We start from the raw sequence: 16,120 nt of genomic DNA on the forward strand, positions 1-16,120 counted from the left end.
ATCCATATCAAACCTCTGAGTTTTAGGTTTAAGGTTAAAACCTTGAGGATATTTTTATCTGTTAAAGAAACTGAAAAATTAGAAAAACAATTAAAGTAAATAGGTCCCTCACTCAAGTTAGATTCTACAATCCCTAATAAGGAATCAGTAAATTTCTTATGTCTACAATCTCTTAAACATAAAAGTACATAATTGGTTAACTCAGTTCTGATTAAGGTTTTATTGCAACTTGAATTAAGCCGATATGTAAATAATTATATTTCTTTTTTTGATGTTCTTCGATCAAAGATTTTGATAATAACTCGAATCTATTTTGAGATTCATTAATTGGAATAGTTTTGTCAACAGTTTTGATAATATAATCACTCCTAAATTTGAATGATCCTTTTCTATAAACATCACAGGAAGGAACTTTAGGAATATTCCAATTTTGGAGTTGTTTTTTTATATTATTTAGTACTATTTCTTCAATAATAGTAGTAAATAATAAATAAATCTTAGCACAACCAAACTTCTTATATATATATATATATATATATATATATATATATATATATATATATATATATATATATATATATATATATATATATATATATATGTAGGAAAACTCTTAAAAAATGCCTATAGGCAATTTTGAATAGTGTTTCACCCCGCCACAGACATGCCCAGGTGGTTTATTGAACGGAGCCGCAGCGGACGTTGCATGGTCCGTGGTAATTTCCTCGTGTTTTTTGATCGCACCGCAGCGGACATAGTAGGTCCATTGCGGTCTTTTAATCCACGCCGTCCGAAAAAATTGGATGGCGTTGAGCCTTTGGGCGAAAACACTGTTTATTTTTGCCCATAGGCGTTGCGTAGTGGGTTCCATATATATATATATATATATATATATAGAGAGAGAGAGAGAGAGAGAGAGAGAGAGAGAGAGAGAGAGAGAGAGCCATATACAGTCAACTTTCTCAAAAAAATTATCAAAAAAAAAGAAAAAAGAAAAAAGAAAAATAATTCCTTTTTATAACTATTGTTAGGGGGAAGAATATTGTTGTGAACTTCAGTTGTTTCGATGATCGAATATTTGCTTTAGCTTAACTAGGTTGGCAATTTTAGCAGTTGCCAGTTGGTCACATTTATGAGCAAGTCATTGTGGCGGTGAGAAGTTTGAGGGATTTGGAGGAGGTTCCTTAAGGGAAGTTATTGGAAAGTTATGTGGGCAGTTAGAACATAGGAATGTGAGTTGGTTGTATGGTATCTAGGTCTTGGAGGGTAATTATTTGAGTCCTCTTGGAATTTGTATTGGGATTAGGTTTAAGTATAATGGTGTGTATTGCGGGCACGTTTTAAGGTTATAGTTTCAGGTTTGGCTTGGCTGTCAAGAATCCCATATCTTTGGTAAGGAATTTATTTTTTGTGCAATTGGGAGGTAAGATGGAACCATTTGGTGGTTATGCTCAGGACTAGGAATGAGGTGATTGATGAGCTGGCTGAGATTTTACCTTTGTTATAAGAGATCTTCAACCTATTAAGTGCCATTCAATTTTTTGGCCCAAATTGCAAATTGGCTTTAGGCACTGTTTGATTTGCATAACCACTATCCTCATTAACAAATTGGCTTACAGTCTCAAGCATGGATGAAATAAGTTAGGTTTGTCTTTCTAAAAATCTGAATTGCATTTTCCTAAGGAGAGCTTCCGTGATGGAAAAGAGGTGTGCGCATCCTCCCTCTCTCTCTCTCTCTCTTTGTTCCTCTCTCTCAGAACCCTAGCCCATACCCCCAAAATCTCAATCTCAAATCATTGTTTTAAAATGCAGCCGCATGGCGGCATATGAGGCTGCATAATGTGCTATGTGCCCCGAGGCACATTGCCTAAGGGTGCATATGTGTTGGTGGGATGCACTTGCATATGCGGTGCATCCCACTGCTGCATATGCAGCCGCATAGCATAGCCTGCCCATGCTTGTGGGCAAAAATAGTGCCACAAGTGTGGGTAGTTTGGTCATTTTCCCCGCAAAAAAGGGAGGAAATGGTTTTGGGGGGTACTAAAACGCAAAACACAGCCCTATTTTTTAATCAAGAAAAGAGATTTGGGTGCAATGTTTTTGCACAAAATTGTCGGATTGCTTTTGTTGTTGGGGTTGGGTTGTCGATTTGCTATTGTTGGTTGGATTTCCTTACACTCAGATGCTAGAGATTCACATGCATATCTAGACTCTATAAATCATCATCATCTTTGAAGCCTTTTTCCAACTAATTGGGGTCGGCTATGCGAATTCTAGTTCACCATTTTGCTGTATTAAGGGTCACACCCTCAGTTAGGCCAGAAGTCCCCGTATCCTTTTGGGTCTACCCCTTGCCGCCCTTTTTGAGTCTTCTACTTGAACTAACTCGCACCTCCTAACAGGTGCTATATTGGGTATGCGCCACACATGGCCAGCCCACCTAAGTCTCTTTCTCTCATTGTATCGCCTATTGGTGCCACACCTAAACTTTTCTAAATGTATTCATTTCGAATTCTCTTCCTTCTTGTCTTGCCACTCATTCATCTTAACATCCTCATCTCTGCTACACTCATTTTATGGCTATATTGTTTGTTGATGACCCAACATTCTACCCCATAGAGCAAAGCTGGTCTCACAGCTGTCCTATAAAATTTACCCTTCAGCTTTTTGGTATGTGGCGATCACAAAAAATTCTGGTTGCACATCCAGACTCCTTAGATGACTTGTCTAATTGAGATTTGAGATTGAGACTAGAGACTTGAGAGTTGAGACCTGATTAGATTATCTTTTGATTTCTATTGCCTTTTATGTTTTGTTCTTGACTCTTGAACTCTTCGTAGGCTTTTAGTGTTTGTGTGTATATTTGCTTTAGAGTTTGTAATTTTAAAGTTGCAATTGCAATTATGGTTTTTGGATGTTTTTGAATAATGTATGATGTCTTCCATAAAGTTAGTTTCAAGTTTCTAGTTTTACTTTCTAATGTCTTTTTTGTCTATCAAGGGATTTAGAGTCTCCGTCAACTGATAAAATTGGAGTTAATGAATAAATTAAAGGGTGCGGTTTGTATAGAGCCGAGGCTCTAAACAATCAAAGTAAAATGGTTTTAATACTGAAAATCCTTGTGATAGCCTTAAAATATATTTTCGTCTTTAACTATAAAATTTAAAGCTTAAAAAATAGTGTGGATCGAGCAGATCTTTGAAAGCTTGAAAATCTTGAAAATTGATGGTCCAAAAATGCGTTACAAGATACACTATTTCCAAAACTTGAAATGTTTTTTTTCTTTATGTCCATGCATCTTGATGTCGAGATGATCAATTTGAGGATATTTGGGCATCAAATCAACCTCTTCTCGTGAAATTTTTTAGGTGGGCTCTAATTTGATTGTTTAGTGCCTCCGCTCTATATAAACTTTTTCTTAAATTAAATATCTACTATCATGTAAATTACTCCATATATTTTCCATGCATTAAACTATTTCTGAGATTTTTTTGGATTTGTTTTATCTTTATTGACCACATAGGGGTAATGCGCCAGCATCTACATCGCATTGAGCTGCATCGGAACCACATCCCACATTTTACAAGATTGTATCAAATCCTAACCCCACTCTTTCTCTCTTCTCTCCCCCTCCCCAATTAAAAAAAGAAAAAAAGAAAAGAAAACAGAAAAACCAAAACCATTTGATATATTGACCATAATCAAGTGGTGCTTCTAAGGCTTCAGGGGCTATCTATTAGGACAAGTGAAGGCTGAAGATCTTGCTTTTCTATTAGGTGAACTTGTTCCTTGATCCATTTAACAACATTTGAATTTCAAGTTGACTTTTTCTTTGTACTTCCTTTTTATTTCTCTGCTCGCTAGGTTTTATGTAAGATGATTCCATCGATAGAGATATATTTCATGTGAGGCAGCTGTAGATGTTTTCTTCTTTTCTTTGTGAACAAATTTTTTTTATTGGCTTTTACAGTTTTGGTGTCTTTTCGTAATGTGTCTGAAATTTTCAGGACAACTGTTGAGATTTTTGGGAGAGAGTGTTGAGTTTGTTTCACTAAAATTCATAGTCCTGTTTCCTAATAGAGAATTTTTGTGCATTTCTATGAATTTAATGCCCTTTTATTCAGCATCTTATCTCATTCACTAGTGGATCTCCTGCCACTAAGCAGTGGAATTATGGTAACCATCCACATTTTAGGGTTCCTTTTGGTTTTATTGTGGATCTCTTGTGTTGCATACCTGACTTCCATTGTTCTGTTCAAACTTAGAATGTACACCCAAGTAATTGCTTTTTGGGTAGCTATAGATTTGAACTTTATTATTGGAATTTAAGTGAATCCAATATATATCATTGCAGCTTATATGTGACTTCTATTTTTGTTTTTTTTTGTTTTCTTTCTATCTGCCTTTGATATTACTATTTCTTGAAGGCATGCCTTTGATAAAATCCTTTTGTTATGTTTCCACAAGAAAACATTACGATAGAACTCTGGTTATTAAGTGTGAGTTGGTTATGGTTTTGTTGGACTGGTAGACTCCATTAAATATATAAGAGAACCTTTACTTCGCCATTTTTGCCGAACATGAGATGGATGTTGAAGTTTGTTTATCGGATCTTGTGCCACACAGTATGCCTGGTGCCAGTAGCATTGTATATTACATCTCCTCTTCATTGGATAAACTCGATGAATGGGAAATGTTGAGTTTCCTCTTTTGTTTCCATTTCAAAAGATTGATTTAAATTTACTTGTAAAATCAAAATGATCAGTTATCAATGAGTTTGGTCGATGTTATTTGTATTGCACCAATTAATGTTACTTGTATTCATTGCCATTATTTGGGATGACCATCAGAGAACATCAATAAAATTTGTAATTGCTAGATTACCTATTTTGCATCTCTTCATTTGAAAAATTGTGCAGTGTCCTATGAAGCCTGAAATACAAGATCTCTGTAAAAGCTTGTTCTTTCAACGATTTTAGCTCAAGATGTGGTCTAGGTTTCCTGTTTTCTCTTTTAAGCTGAACATGATAATCTTCACTCACTCTTTCTCCCCCCTTTCCATGTTTTCTCTGAGATTATGTATATTTCTCAAGTGATTAGCTTTAAGCCTTCAAAGTGATTCTTGACCAACTACTATAATAGACCAGGCTCAAGTATTCTGTTGGGAGCATTTATTGTGTTGGTCTAGCTTTCAGTTTTTTCTTAAAGCCTGCCAAGGCTTGTGCAGTCACTAAGCAGTGTTTTTGGTATTGATAGGATTTACAAGACTATTCATTGAGGATGATATTCATTGCAATACGGTGAATTGTAGTGACATTAGAATTCTAAAGATTCGATATTCCTCTCTCATGGATTCTAGATCACTTTGTAGCATTTGGATTGTGTGGTGTTGTATGATAATGAATTATAACAGTAAGTTTTGGAGAACGGATGGCAACATGTGTTTGTAGAGCAACATGTGACCTGACATTGCTATTGCAAATTGTAACCTTCAAAAGTTCTAATGTTGTTTTATTTTGAGTAATTGGTTAAATATGTGCATGATTGTGCTTTGCTATTTCGATTGATTATCTGAAGATTATAATGGATATAAGGAAACACTGCCTCTGAACCAAAATTTGTCCCAGGGACAAACTTAGGAAGCTAACCAAGAGGCTGATGCCCTTGCCAATGCCAATGGAGATGTTCTCTTCTCACATTGACCTTTGTTAATCTTTTTTTATTTTATAATTTACTTCAGTAATAAAATTTATTTTTATTAAGAAAAACAATAGAACACCCCAAGACAGCAAATAACATTTCCTCAAACTGCAAATTGGTGAACATGGAAATTTGATAACAAATTTCTAGATTTGGAAGTCAATCGGTGCCTTAATAGGGTTTTGAGAGGAGGAATTCATCTTATGAATGTGATGGAATTCTTCTTCTCTTTTTGTTTGTAATTTTTTGAAGCTGTCAACAAAGTTGTCTGGGGAAGCACATTAGAGCTTTTATAGGTTGGCTATCTTGCTAGGTTGGTTGGGCATCTTTGAAGTTAGGTGCACCTTATATTAGTGATGGTTATATAACGTGTCAACCTTATACTATTGAAGTAGGGTGCCCCTCAAAAATCCTATAGAAGTAAATATTTCAATGTTGGAAAAATCTCCCATTGATCATCTCGACTTCGAGATGTATAGATGTGAAAAATATGCATTTCGAGTCCTAAAAGTAATGCATCTTGTAATCAATTATCTAGACCGTCTTAAGGTTTTCAAGTTTTTATAGATCTGCTTGATCTGTATCATTTTTGAAAATTTAAATTTCAAAACTTAGGTTGAAAATTGATTTTCACGCTATCATAAAGTTTTTGACAACACAACTATATCTCCAGGAAAAATTTAGAGGTGTGAGTTACTTCTATATTATATGGAGGGTGACTCATATAAACCTCACCCTTTAAGTCTTGAAAATTATGATCAAGGTTTTAAAAAATGCTTGATGGCCCTTAGGCTCCTGGGAGCTGCCTAGGGCGCCCAATGCCTAGGCAGTTGCCTAGAACCTTAGTCACCCTGTGGTTTAAGATATACACATGTATGCATATAATGCCGTCCAATTTCAATATATGCATATATGTGTCAAAATATGCATATATATGTAGTCTAGCTAACTTTTTATGCAAATATATCCGCTGAACATAGCTTGAAAAAGTTAGGGGGAAAAGAAACGAGGAAGTGCTTACAAAGCGTCAGAGCAATACATTGAGAAACATATGTGGAAATGCTTAGGAACCATTTTGAAAGAGTATGGGAAATGATTGAGAAAGGAACAAGAAATTTCTAGGGGAACGTTTTGAGATAGGTTATAGTGCAGATTAGAATTGTTTGCCACTACAAGATACAAGTCTAAAACCATTTAGCTTAACATATATTCCACTTTCAAACTCTTTAAGACTATAGCTTACCATCTTTCTCTCTTCTCATGCACCTGTAATGCATATTGAAGGTTAACTCATTTTTACATATCATTTCTCTCTGTCACTATGACTTACCTTTTCTCTCTATACCTCTCACCTGCACATGAATATGAACCTTTTTCTGTTGTAGTATGATTGTACAATGAGCCATAATGGAAAAATGATTATTAGAAAATATTTTATTATGACCTGTATTAGAAAACATTTTATTTTCAGTGCCAATATCACAATGCATGATTTTATGCAATTTTACACTGCATGTATGGTTTCATATAGATTAGCATCCCATCGGCAATTTCTTCACGTGACTTCTTTTTTGTTGCGATGTAGGACATTCGAGGATGGATTTCCTAACCTATTTATACCAAATGCACATGGCATTCGAGGTCAACATGTTGCTTTTCTGGCCTCATTTAGCTCTCCTGGAGTAATATTTGAGCAACTATCCATAATATTTGCACTGCCAAAAATGTTTACATTGTCGTTTACGCTTGTCCTTCCGTTTTTTCCCACTGGATCTGTTGAGCGCATGGAAGAGGAGGGAGATGTGGCAACAGCATTCACACTTGCTCGCATCTTATCAACTATACCAATTTCAAGGGGAGGCCCAACCAGTTTGGTCATATTTGACATTCATGCCCTGCAGGTTGGTACGTAAAATTTATCCTAATAAAGATATATCGTTGGTTGATTTATTGTTCTATCATGTTAACTTACTGCCATAATCAAATATCTTGAAATGTATGCTTTCTTTGCTATCCTTTTCTATCATTATATTTTTCCTGTTACATTTGATTTTACACCCAAGGAGATGCCTTTCAAATATTGTTGTAAGGGAAATAGGAAAAAAGGAAAAGTACTAGAACAATTCGCCAATAAAATTAGCAAGAATCAGGAGCCATGAGTGCCAAGAGAGAGTAAGTTGGAGCTTCCAAATGCAATTCTTCTTTATTTTCAAATATAAGTTCTTTAATTCTACAAATACATTCTTTTTGGATTCTACAAATAAATGTTTATGATGATCCTTGGTAACACCCGACTTTCTTGACGAATTCATTCGTATGCCAACTAAAAATATAAAAATATAAAGTTCATGACCTATTGAGATTCTAAATGGAAGTAATTTAGTATACTAACTCAAATAATGAACAGCATCAATAACCGCATTAAAAACAAATCCTAAAGGGGCCCATACACCTTACCGCATTATTCCTGGCCAATTGAGAAAAACTCGACTAGTGCAATTGTTGCAATATATATTGAAATAGTGTCTCAATATTTGCTTCCTTTGAGAGTAGGATAAGGCAATCTTCGACTCTTTGAAATTCTGTGTTCCACTTAGATTTGATAACTATTATATACAGATTCCCCTGAATAAAGGTACTCTTGGTTTCTAGTCTTCTACTCTATGATTTCTTTAGGCACATTACAATGTATGTCAGTTGCGCAAGCTGTTGTGATTCTCTTGGTTTATATGGGTACTCTCCCTGCAAATACCATCAGGAGCACATTCAGTTCTTCCCTCTCTTGCTACTATCATGATGCAACTTAGGGATTTATGATGCAATGCTCTGATCCTAGTTATTGCAGGGAAAAAATGGGAAGAAAATATCAGAAAAATTCACTAATATCTATAAGACTAACAGGAGCCAGGGGGCATGGAAGCCATACAAGATCTTTTTCTCTAGATGACAAACAATTCGGGGTAAAAAAAGAAAAAGAAAAGAGAAGTTCCTTATGTTGCCCTACTCCATATTAGTGGCTTCAGTTACTAAAATCTTTGTAAAACTCTAATTTACCCAGCTTCTTGTTTTATGATTTAAGTAGTCTACCTACCTTGCTTTTGAAAATTTACAAAGAGAAATAGACTTCGCACACTTCTAGTAGCTGTGTGTTTGATGTGAATTTTTGTATGGTCCACCATCTTCCCATCGTATATATTTGTTTTCTATCGATTGTCGCCCAGAACAAATATGCATGTATATTAGCAATATGGATTGCTCAACTTGCTATCTATTGGTTCATGTGTTTTTTTAAGGAAAACACTGATTAAAGCAGATACAATACAATAGAAAGTAATGAGCCCTGGGTTTGTTTCCTGGATGATTATGAACTCCAATTCCATTCATGGTAAGATTTTTACTGGATGAACACCATAACTCTTGACAAACACAACCTTTAGGATCTCTTTGTCATATGGTTAATCAACATCTTTTTCAAATCTCATTTATCTGCCCATTGGACCATATGTAATCTATTTGCCAATGCAGATCATTTGTTTTAGTTCCACTGATAAATGGCACCATATTTTTTGTGGACTTGGATCTTTTTATTTTGGACTGGCTTGGTGATCTCTAAAAGGAAGTTGATTTGCTATTTTGTCTGATGAAACTGGAAGACTTATATCCATGTTATTTGCAGTTCAGATCGTTTCTAATAATCTGTGTATCAAATATTTTTAGCACTATCTTCTGAGTTCAATATTGATGTCAGAGCAATTTCTTGCTTTCTCTATCACTGTGGCTTGTCCATTATGAAGTTTAGTTTGGTCCATACTCTTGGGATACTCCTTTGAGAACTCATGCATAATCGTATGTCTCACTAATGTCTAACCATCATTTGTCAAGAATCTGTGTCAGATTTTTCGTAGTTACAGTTTTTCACTTCTTTACTAAGGGAAATCGGGGAGTGAAATATTTTTCTTTCAATTAATAGAGATATAGAAATAGATTTTCAATTTATTGCACATTGATTTTAAATTATGACAGCGGAAAACTACATTGTGTGTCATTGGACACACAATGTATACCGCTCTTCCTTTTGTCTTGCAGAAATCATCGCATTTGGGATTTGCATTCTTTTGCCTTTATTTTGATTTTTTTTTTCTTTTTCTTTTTGGAGAACGCATTACATATAAAAATTAGTATCCACCAAAATCTTATTCAGATATCAAAAAGCTTTTAAATTCTATATATGATGATGATGAGTGGTGTTCATCTGAGTTTAAATTTGTCAGAAGACCGAGAACTTGGGTTCATGAACTTTAGATCTAAAATACATTTATTTGCCAATTTCCCTGCCTTAAATCAATTTTCTCATATCAGCATAGTTCTCTAATGATTCATGATTACAGGAAGTAGCCTTTTCTTTTTCTTTTGATATTGATTAACTATAGTTTTATTAATGTTTTGTCCTATTATGTTAAAATTATAGGAGCGATTCTACTTCGGTGATAATGTTTTGCCTTGCTTTGAGAGTGGGATTCCTTTGCTCAAACAAAGGCTCCAACAGCTTGATGACTCCAATAATGTGAGTACAGTTCTAATCAGACCCTTGCACAGTTCTAATCAGACCCAATAGTTGTGTGTTTTAGTAGGATTGTTTCAACTTTGCTTCTTATAACATTAAATCATGTGATTGGCTATAGAACTCTTCTACTTGTGATAAAGTTGCCTCTCTTGATTTTATAGATAACAATTGCATTCCCTGATGATGGTGCATGGAAACGATTCCATAAACAACTTCAGCATTTCCCTATGGTAAAACTGTAATCACTTTTCCCTGCCTTTTTACATTTATTTTGATTACTGTTAATTGTTGTTGTTCTTATTATTGAGGCTCCATTTGATTATCAAATTGCATCAAATGAATCGTTTGTGAAATTGTAGTTTATTAAAGTGCAATTTGGTGAATTTCTCATTTGCTGTCTAGGGTTATTTGAATGTCTGATTTGAATTGAAATTTCTTATTGTGGTGCGATGGTGATGGTGTAGTGGTGTTGGTGCTGTGATGATGTGGTGGTGGTGGCTGAGTTGTGGTAGTGGCTATCCGAGGACGGTGGTGGTGGCTGGGTGGTAATAGTGGTGGCAGTGCTATGAGTGGGCGGATAAGGTGAGGTGGTGGTCATGGTGCTGGCAATGGTGGAGGGAGGGAGGTGGCAATGGTGAGGAGGGGAGTCCAAGTGGTTTTTCCCTGATCGCAATTGGGGGCCCAACTTGTGAGATTGCAATTGGGGCCCCAACTTGTAATTTGGAGGGAGGGAGGGAGGTGGCAATGGTGAGGAGGGGAGTCCAAGTGGTTTTTCCCTGATCGCAATTGGGGGCCCAACTTGTGAGATTGCAAATTGGGGCCCCAACTTGTAATTTGGAGGGAGGGAGAGAGGAATAGAGTCTTAAGTGATTTTTCCACAATCGCAATTGGGGCCTAACATGAAGATCACACTTGGAGTATGATTTTGCCTCCAACATGTAATAATAGCATTTTAACCAGTCCAAAAGGAGTCTAAGTGTACGTGCCGTTTTCATGAATAACATGCTCTGTATATGCTTTTGCCTCCAACGTTTTAACTCGCTTTTCAGGTAGCCAAAAAGACAAATTATTATAACTGTATTGTTGTTATTTACCATTACCTTAACCTTAAGAGGTTTATAAAAAATTAATATTATTTACCATTTTTTATTTTTTTTGCTGTTATCATCATCGTCGTTATCATAATGATCATTATCATCATCATCATCATTGATGTTGCTATTGCTGACAATGTCTGAATTGTTAGATAACATTTTCATTTTTGTGGTGCCTTTGTGAACTTTGGATGGAAGATAATCTGCACAAAAGTTCGAGAGGGCGACCAACGCATTGTACGCCTCAAGGAAGGAAATGCTCAAGGTCGCCACGTGGTGATAGTTGATGATTTGGTACAATCAGGAAGTACCCTCATTGAGTGCCAGGTATGTGAGTATGTGTATTATTGCTGCCCTATGCCTATATTCTTCAAGGGGAAAACATATACTATAGAATGTTTGGTTAGTTCCCTCAATTATGTATTATCTGTCGTCCATATCATTGTCAAAGTTTGCAAACATGTTTGAAGCAGGAAATGAAACTCTTATGCTCGAGTAAAGATAGTTTTAGGTATTCTCTTGTTTCTCTCTTTTATTTTTTGAAACAGTATGCGTTAATTTTCACAAGAATTATGGTTATTTATAGACAGCAGGCTACTAGAGTTGAAATGTCCAGCAAATTGTGGAAGTTAGCAGGCAGCAGCAGGCCTCTTTATTCACGTATAATACTTGTGACGAAATCATTACGTGGTGATATGTTTCGTCCACATGAGAGAGAGAGAGAGAGAGAGAAAGAGAGAGAGAGAGAGAGATAAAATATGGGAATGAAACATACACTATAATAGAAAAGAATATGTTATATAGGAAAGAATATGTTATATAGGACCAATGTGGCTATTTGGGGGGGGGTGGGGCAAAATCCCTTGATTAAACTTTATATATCAAACAATAAAAAAGAAAACTTTTTCTAAGTTGTTTTGTATGTGTTATTATGTTGTACTATTTCCTAATATATATACATGAATTTGAAACTTGAATCAGTATAACTTTAGAATATTAAAACTTGCCTTAAATAACGATCATTTCATGCTCAGTCATACAACATTGAATAGAATTATAGATAAAACAATTGCATTCCTTTCAATCTATCCTTAGATGTTATAGTTAATCTATACCATCCTCACCAATCATCATATACCAGAAAGACAAAAAATCAATCTTGTTAACTCAATTTGCATATTGCGTTTCATCATCCTCACCATCACCGCCAACACCACCAGCAGGACCACGACCATTTGCAGCTTCACCACTAGTTGCATTCTATGAAACATGGACACACATATCTGGTGGTCTGACCACACGTCAACACTTGGTGGATACAGATATTCGTGTCGATGCTTCTAGAAATGCGTACAACACTTCTATGGGGTGTCTAATGGCATGTCCCTTATTTCGATGAGTTTAGGTTTTGGAATTTGGCGTTTCTACGTTTAGACATAATATTCATCAACGAATAATATTTTATTTTTAAAAAATATTTTAAAATAATAAAAGTAATAATTGAATAAAAAATAAAAAATATTTTTTATATTTCCATCAAGGCTGCTAGTGGGCTGATCATATTGATTTTGGATGAATACATTAGGACCCTATTCTATAGCCATGCAATTGGGGCACTACATTTGAATTAATACCTAGAATACTTTTTAATTTTTTCCATGTTGTTAGGAAATCGAGTTCTGCTTCACAAAGTAAACATTTCTTGGACTATTAATTTTATTCAGTTATTCTTGATGCTTTACTATTGTTATGACATGAATTTTTTGAATATGTAAATGCAGATGTGAACTACATGTAAATTTCAATATATACGTGTGTATAGACATGCGCATATACATAGACACCAATATATTGTATGGACGTGTCCTATTCAGATGTTATTTTTTTGGGTTCACATTTTTGACACTTGCATCCATGTCACAAATAGACACACGTACCCTGACACTTGCATCCATGTCACAAATAGACACACGTACTCATTTCTATGTAACATAGATTGCATCTGAATTTGAATCTGATGATACCTATCCATCGTCATCAGAAGCATCCTCCTCAACGTATCACTCTTATGTTTCTTGTAAGTTAATATCCTCTTCCTCCTCATCCTCCTTTATTGTGCTCATGCTCTTCCGTAAAGATTTACATCTAGTGGCCTACATAGGACAAATGAGTTTCTCCTAGCCTCGTGAATACGGCCCAAGTTGAATCTCTCTCCAGGGAACATTGTAACATCTCCAGCATCGACCAGCCCCTTACTGAATTCGTCCACTTCCCTCACATCAATTGTAATGGTAGCACTTTTTCAACCTTTGATTGTACTGAACATAAACAAGATCATTTGGTCTCTTCTGCTCGAGTTGGATTCTCCTCTTTGCATGAATCCGCTGGATGTGCATGAATGCATTATTTAGAAAAATACAATATAAGTTTGGGTTGCCTTAATAGGGCATATGAAGACCAATAGACTTGGGAGCAGCAGGACAATGAGTTAAGAAATTTCCATATCAAAGCAGCTAAATTTGGGCTCATAACCAGATGAGCTACAAGTCATTAAAATGTGAAGGGTCATCCTCTGTAAGTGGATGGCTTCCCCCATGTGCTGCCCACTGTAGTGCTAAATTACATGGAAATAAAATGGAGTACATCACTGTAATTGGAGTTTAAAACTAGTGATCCTAATGTATATAAAGTCATTGATGTACTCAACTCACAAATCACAATGAAAAAGTAAGTACAAATATTAGCGGAATTATTTTAGTCCTCTGCCTTACTACTATATATTTCCAAGTGAGTCCATTGAGAGTTTATACATATTTAGGTCTTTTTTTTTTTTTGATAGTGTGATATTTAGCTCTAATGTTACCTTGTCATGTTGCAGAAGTTGTTTGCATCTATGATCCAGCCCTTAGAATCAATCCCAAAATCAATATAAGTTAGTGTGATTGGGAAAATACCTTGTTGCATACAACAGCCTATGCAGCTGGCTGTTCCACTGAGCTTCTACAATCTTCAAAACCGAATGATACTTTCTTTCATCAATGCCAAATTTCTTTGAAATTTCGTCCCAGGTTGCCTCCATTGCCTTGTAAATGGCCCATTAGTTGTTCCTTCATATAAACTAAACATAAGACCTTCAGCAATGGATGGAATGCTTGGAGGGAGTATACTACTCCATTTTGAAGCCAAGGTTGCAAAACAAGACTAGGCACTCTCTTCCCCTTTGCATTCTTTGACCATGCTTTTTGGTCCAATTCTTCAGAGAAACATGTCCTGAGCTTGTCTTTTGAGGCCAATGTAGACTAGGTGAGTTAGAAGTGACAAACCTAATCACCCTTGGCATCACCAAGTCCCTCTTATCGGAGAACCTCCTCATCTTGGCTAGGACGTGGATGTGGGTGCATATTTTTAGTGTGGCTCTTGCTTTCTTGATTGTTCCAAATGTTCATTGCAAAGGGTGTCCAAAAAATGTGCGGCTTCTTCTCCAACCACAGATTAGCAGCCCCCATCTTGGCTGATACCATATCCATGACCACTCTTATTTACATATTGCTTGCCCACCTCCTACATATAATGGGCTGCTATACTGAAAATGAACTTTGTCTTATGATTCTCACCAGATGCATCGATCAATTTAATATTGTCCCCATTGGATTGTTTCACCAAAAATTCATAGTACTTCTTTGGTTCCTATTTGTCCATGAAATTGCCATTATTTGACTCCATACATTCCCCATGCATCTTTTAAGGGTCTTCAAGTACTCATTTGTAAGCTCCACATCTTTCTTAAGGGCTTCCTGTGCTCATGAAAGTGTAAAGGCCTTCAGCTAGGCCTAAATTGCGCCTAGGGCTGGAAACGGGTCGAGCCTTGGGCCGTGCTGGCCCTGGCCCTAATCCCATAGGGCCGGCCCAGGCTTGGCCTGGCCCTGATCAGGCCACAGAGGCCTTGGCTCAGACCTGGCCCGAGCCCTCTCTAGGCCGGACTGGGCTATAAATAAAGAATAAAGAAAATAAAAAGAAAAATAAAGAAAAATGATAGCCAGGCTGGGCTGGCGCCTTGGCCCTAGCCTTACTCGGTCTCGCCCTCATGCTCTAGTGGCCTAGCTGGGCTCAAGCCACATTTTGTGGCCCAGGCCCTAGTTTTTTAGGGGCAGGTCGACCGGGCCACCTGGTCCATTGCCACTCTAAACTATGCCATTGTTTCCAACATATATTGGAAGCCCTTCAAGCTAACGTCATTGAAGCACCTGCTTGATACATCCGTTGGGCTTTTTATTCATAAACCCAAAACCCTTTTGCCTCTTTTAGGGGACAAGGACAGATAATGTCCTTGGCCTTTGGCCATTTTCCATCCTCGGTCAAGGAATGAGGCACCTGCCTTGGCCCATAAGGGAGCCAAGGTGCTAGGCAGTGCCTCGGCCAACTACTGCTGCCTAGCATAGGCACCTGCCCAGCCCTAGGCAATGCGTTGGGCCTTGGCCCACCTCAACATGCAAAGGCAGGCCAAGCTTTAAAACATTGATAATGACATTATTATATGCTTGTCCTATCATAATGTTTGTGCATCCTGCCACCCAAATAATACATTTCAATCTATTTTCGTTCATCGTGTATTACTAAAAGGATTATGATTCTACGTTGAATATCCATAGATTACGTTATTTACTATGTCAAGGGGAAATATTGTGTAATTTGTACAATTGTTGGGTAGTCATACCCAACATCCGCTTTCAGTACTTATCTATGGACAGTGGAAAATGAATTG

At 36.5% G+C, this 16,120-nt stretch overlaps 1 protein-coding gene across 4 annotated transcripts in view; it reads left to right on the top strand.

Moving 5' to 3' along the window:
* Positions 1-16,120, top strand: part of LOC18437357 (ribose-phosphate pyrophosphokinase 4) — a 34,022-nt gene that overhangs the window by 13,677 nt on the left and 4,225 nt on the right. For 2 of the 4 annotated variants that reach the window (XM_006847567.4, XM_011626223.3), the window contains exons 2-5: positions 7,286-7,601; positions 10,169-10,264; positions 10,426-10,494; positions 11,557-11,685. In XM_006847567.4, coding sequence (XP_006847630.1) covers positions 7,286-7,601; positions 10,169-10,264; positions 10,426-10,494; positions 11,557-11,685 — 610 coding nt within the window. Of the gene's footprint in view, positions 1-7,285; positions 7,606-10,168; positions 10,265-10,425; positions 10,495-11,556; positions 11,686-16,120 lie in introns of those variants that run through there. The other 2 variants (XR_016052320.1, XM_088862317.1) reach the window with 2 other exon arrangements.

The sequence above is a fragment of the Amborella trichopoda genome, chromosome 3, assembly GCF_054954075.1.
Source record: "Amborella trichopoda isolate Santa Cruz 75 chromosome 3, AtrichopodaSantaCruz75HAP2 v2.0, whole genome shotgun sequence".
Lineage (NCBI taxonomy): Eukaryota > Viridiplantae > Streptophyta > Magnoliopsida > Amborellales > Amborellaceae > Amborella > Amborella trichopoda.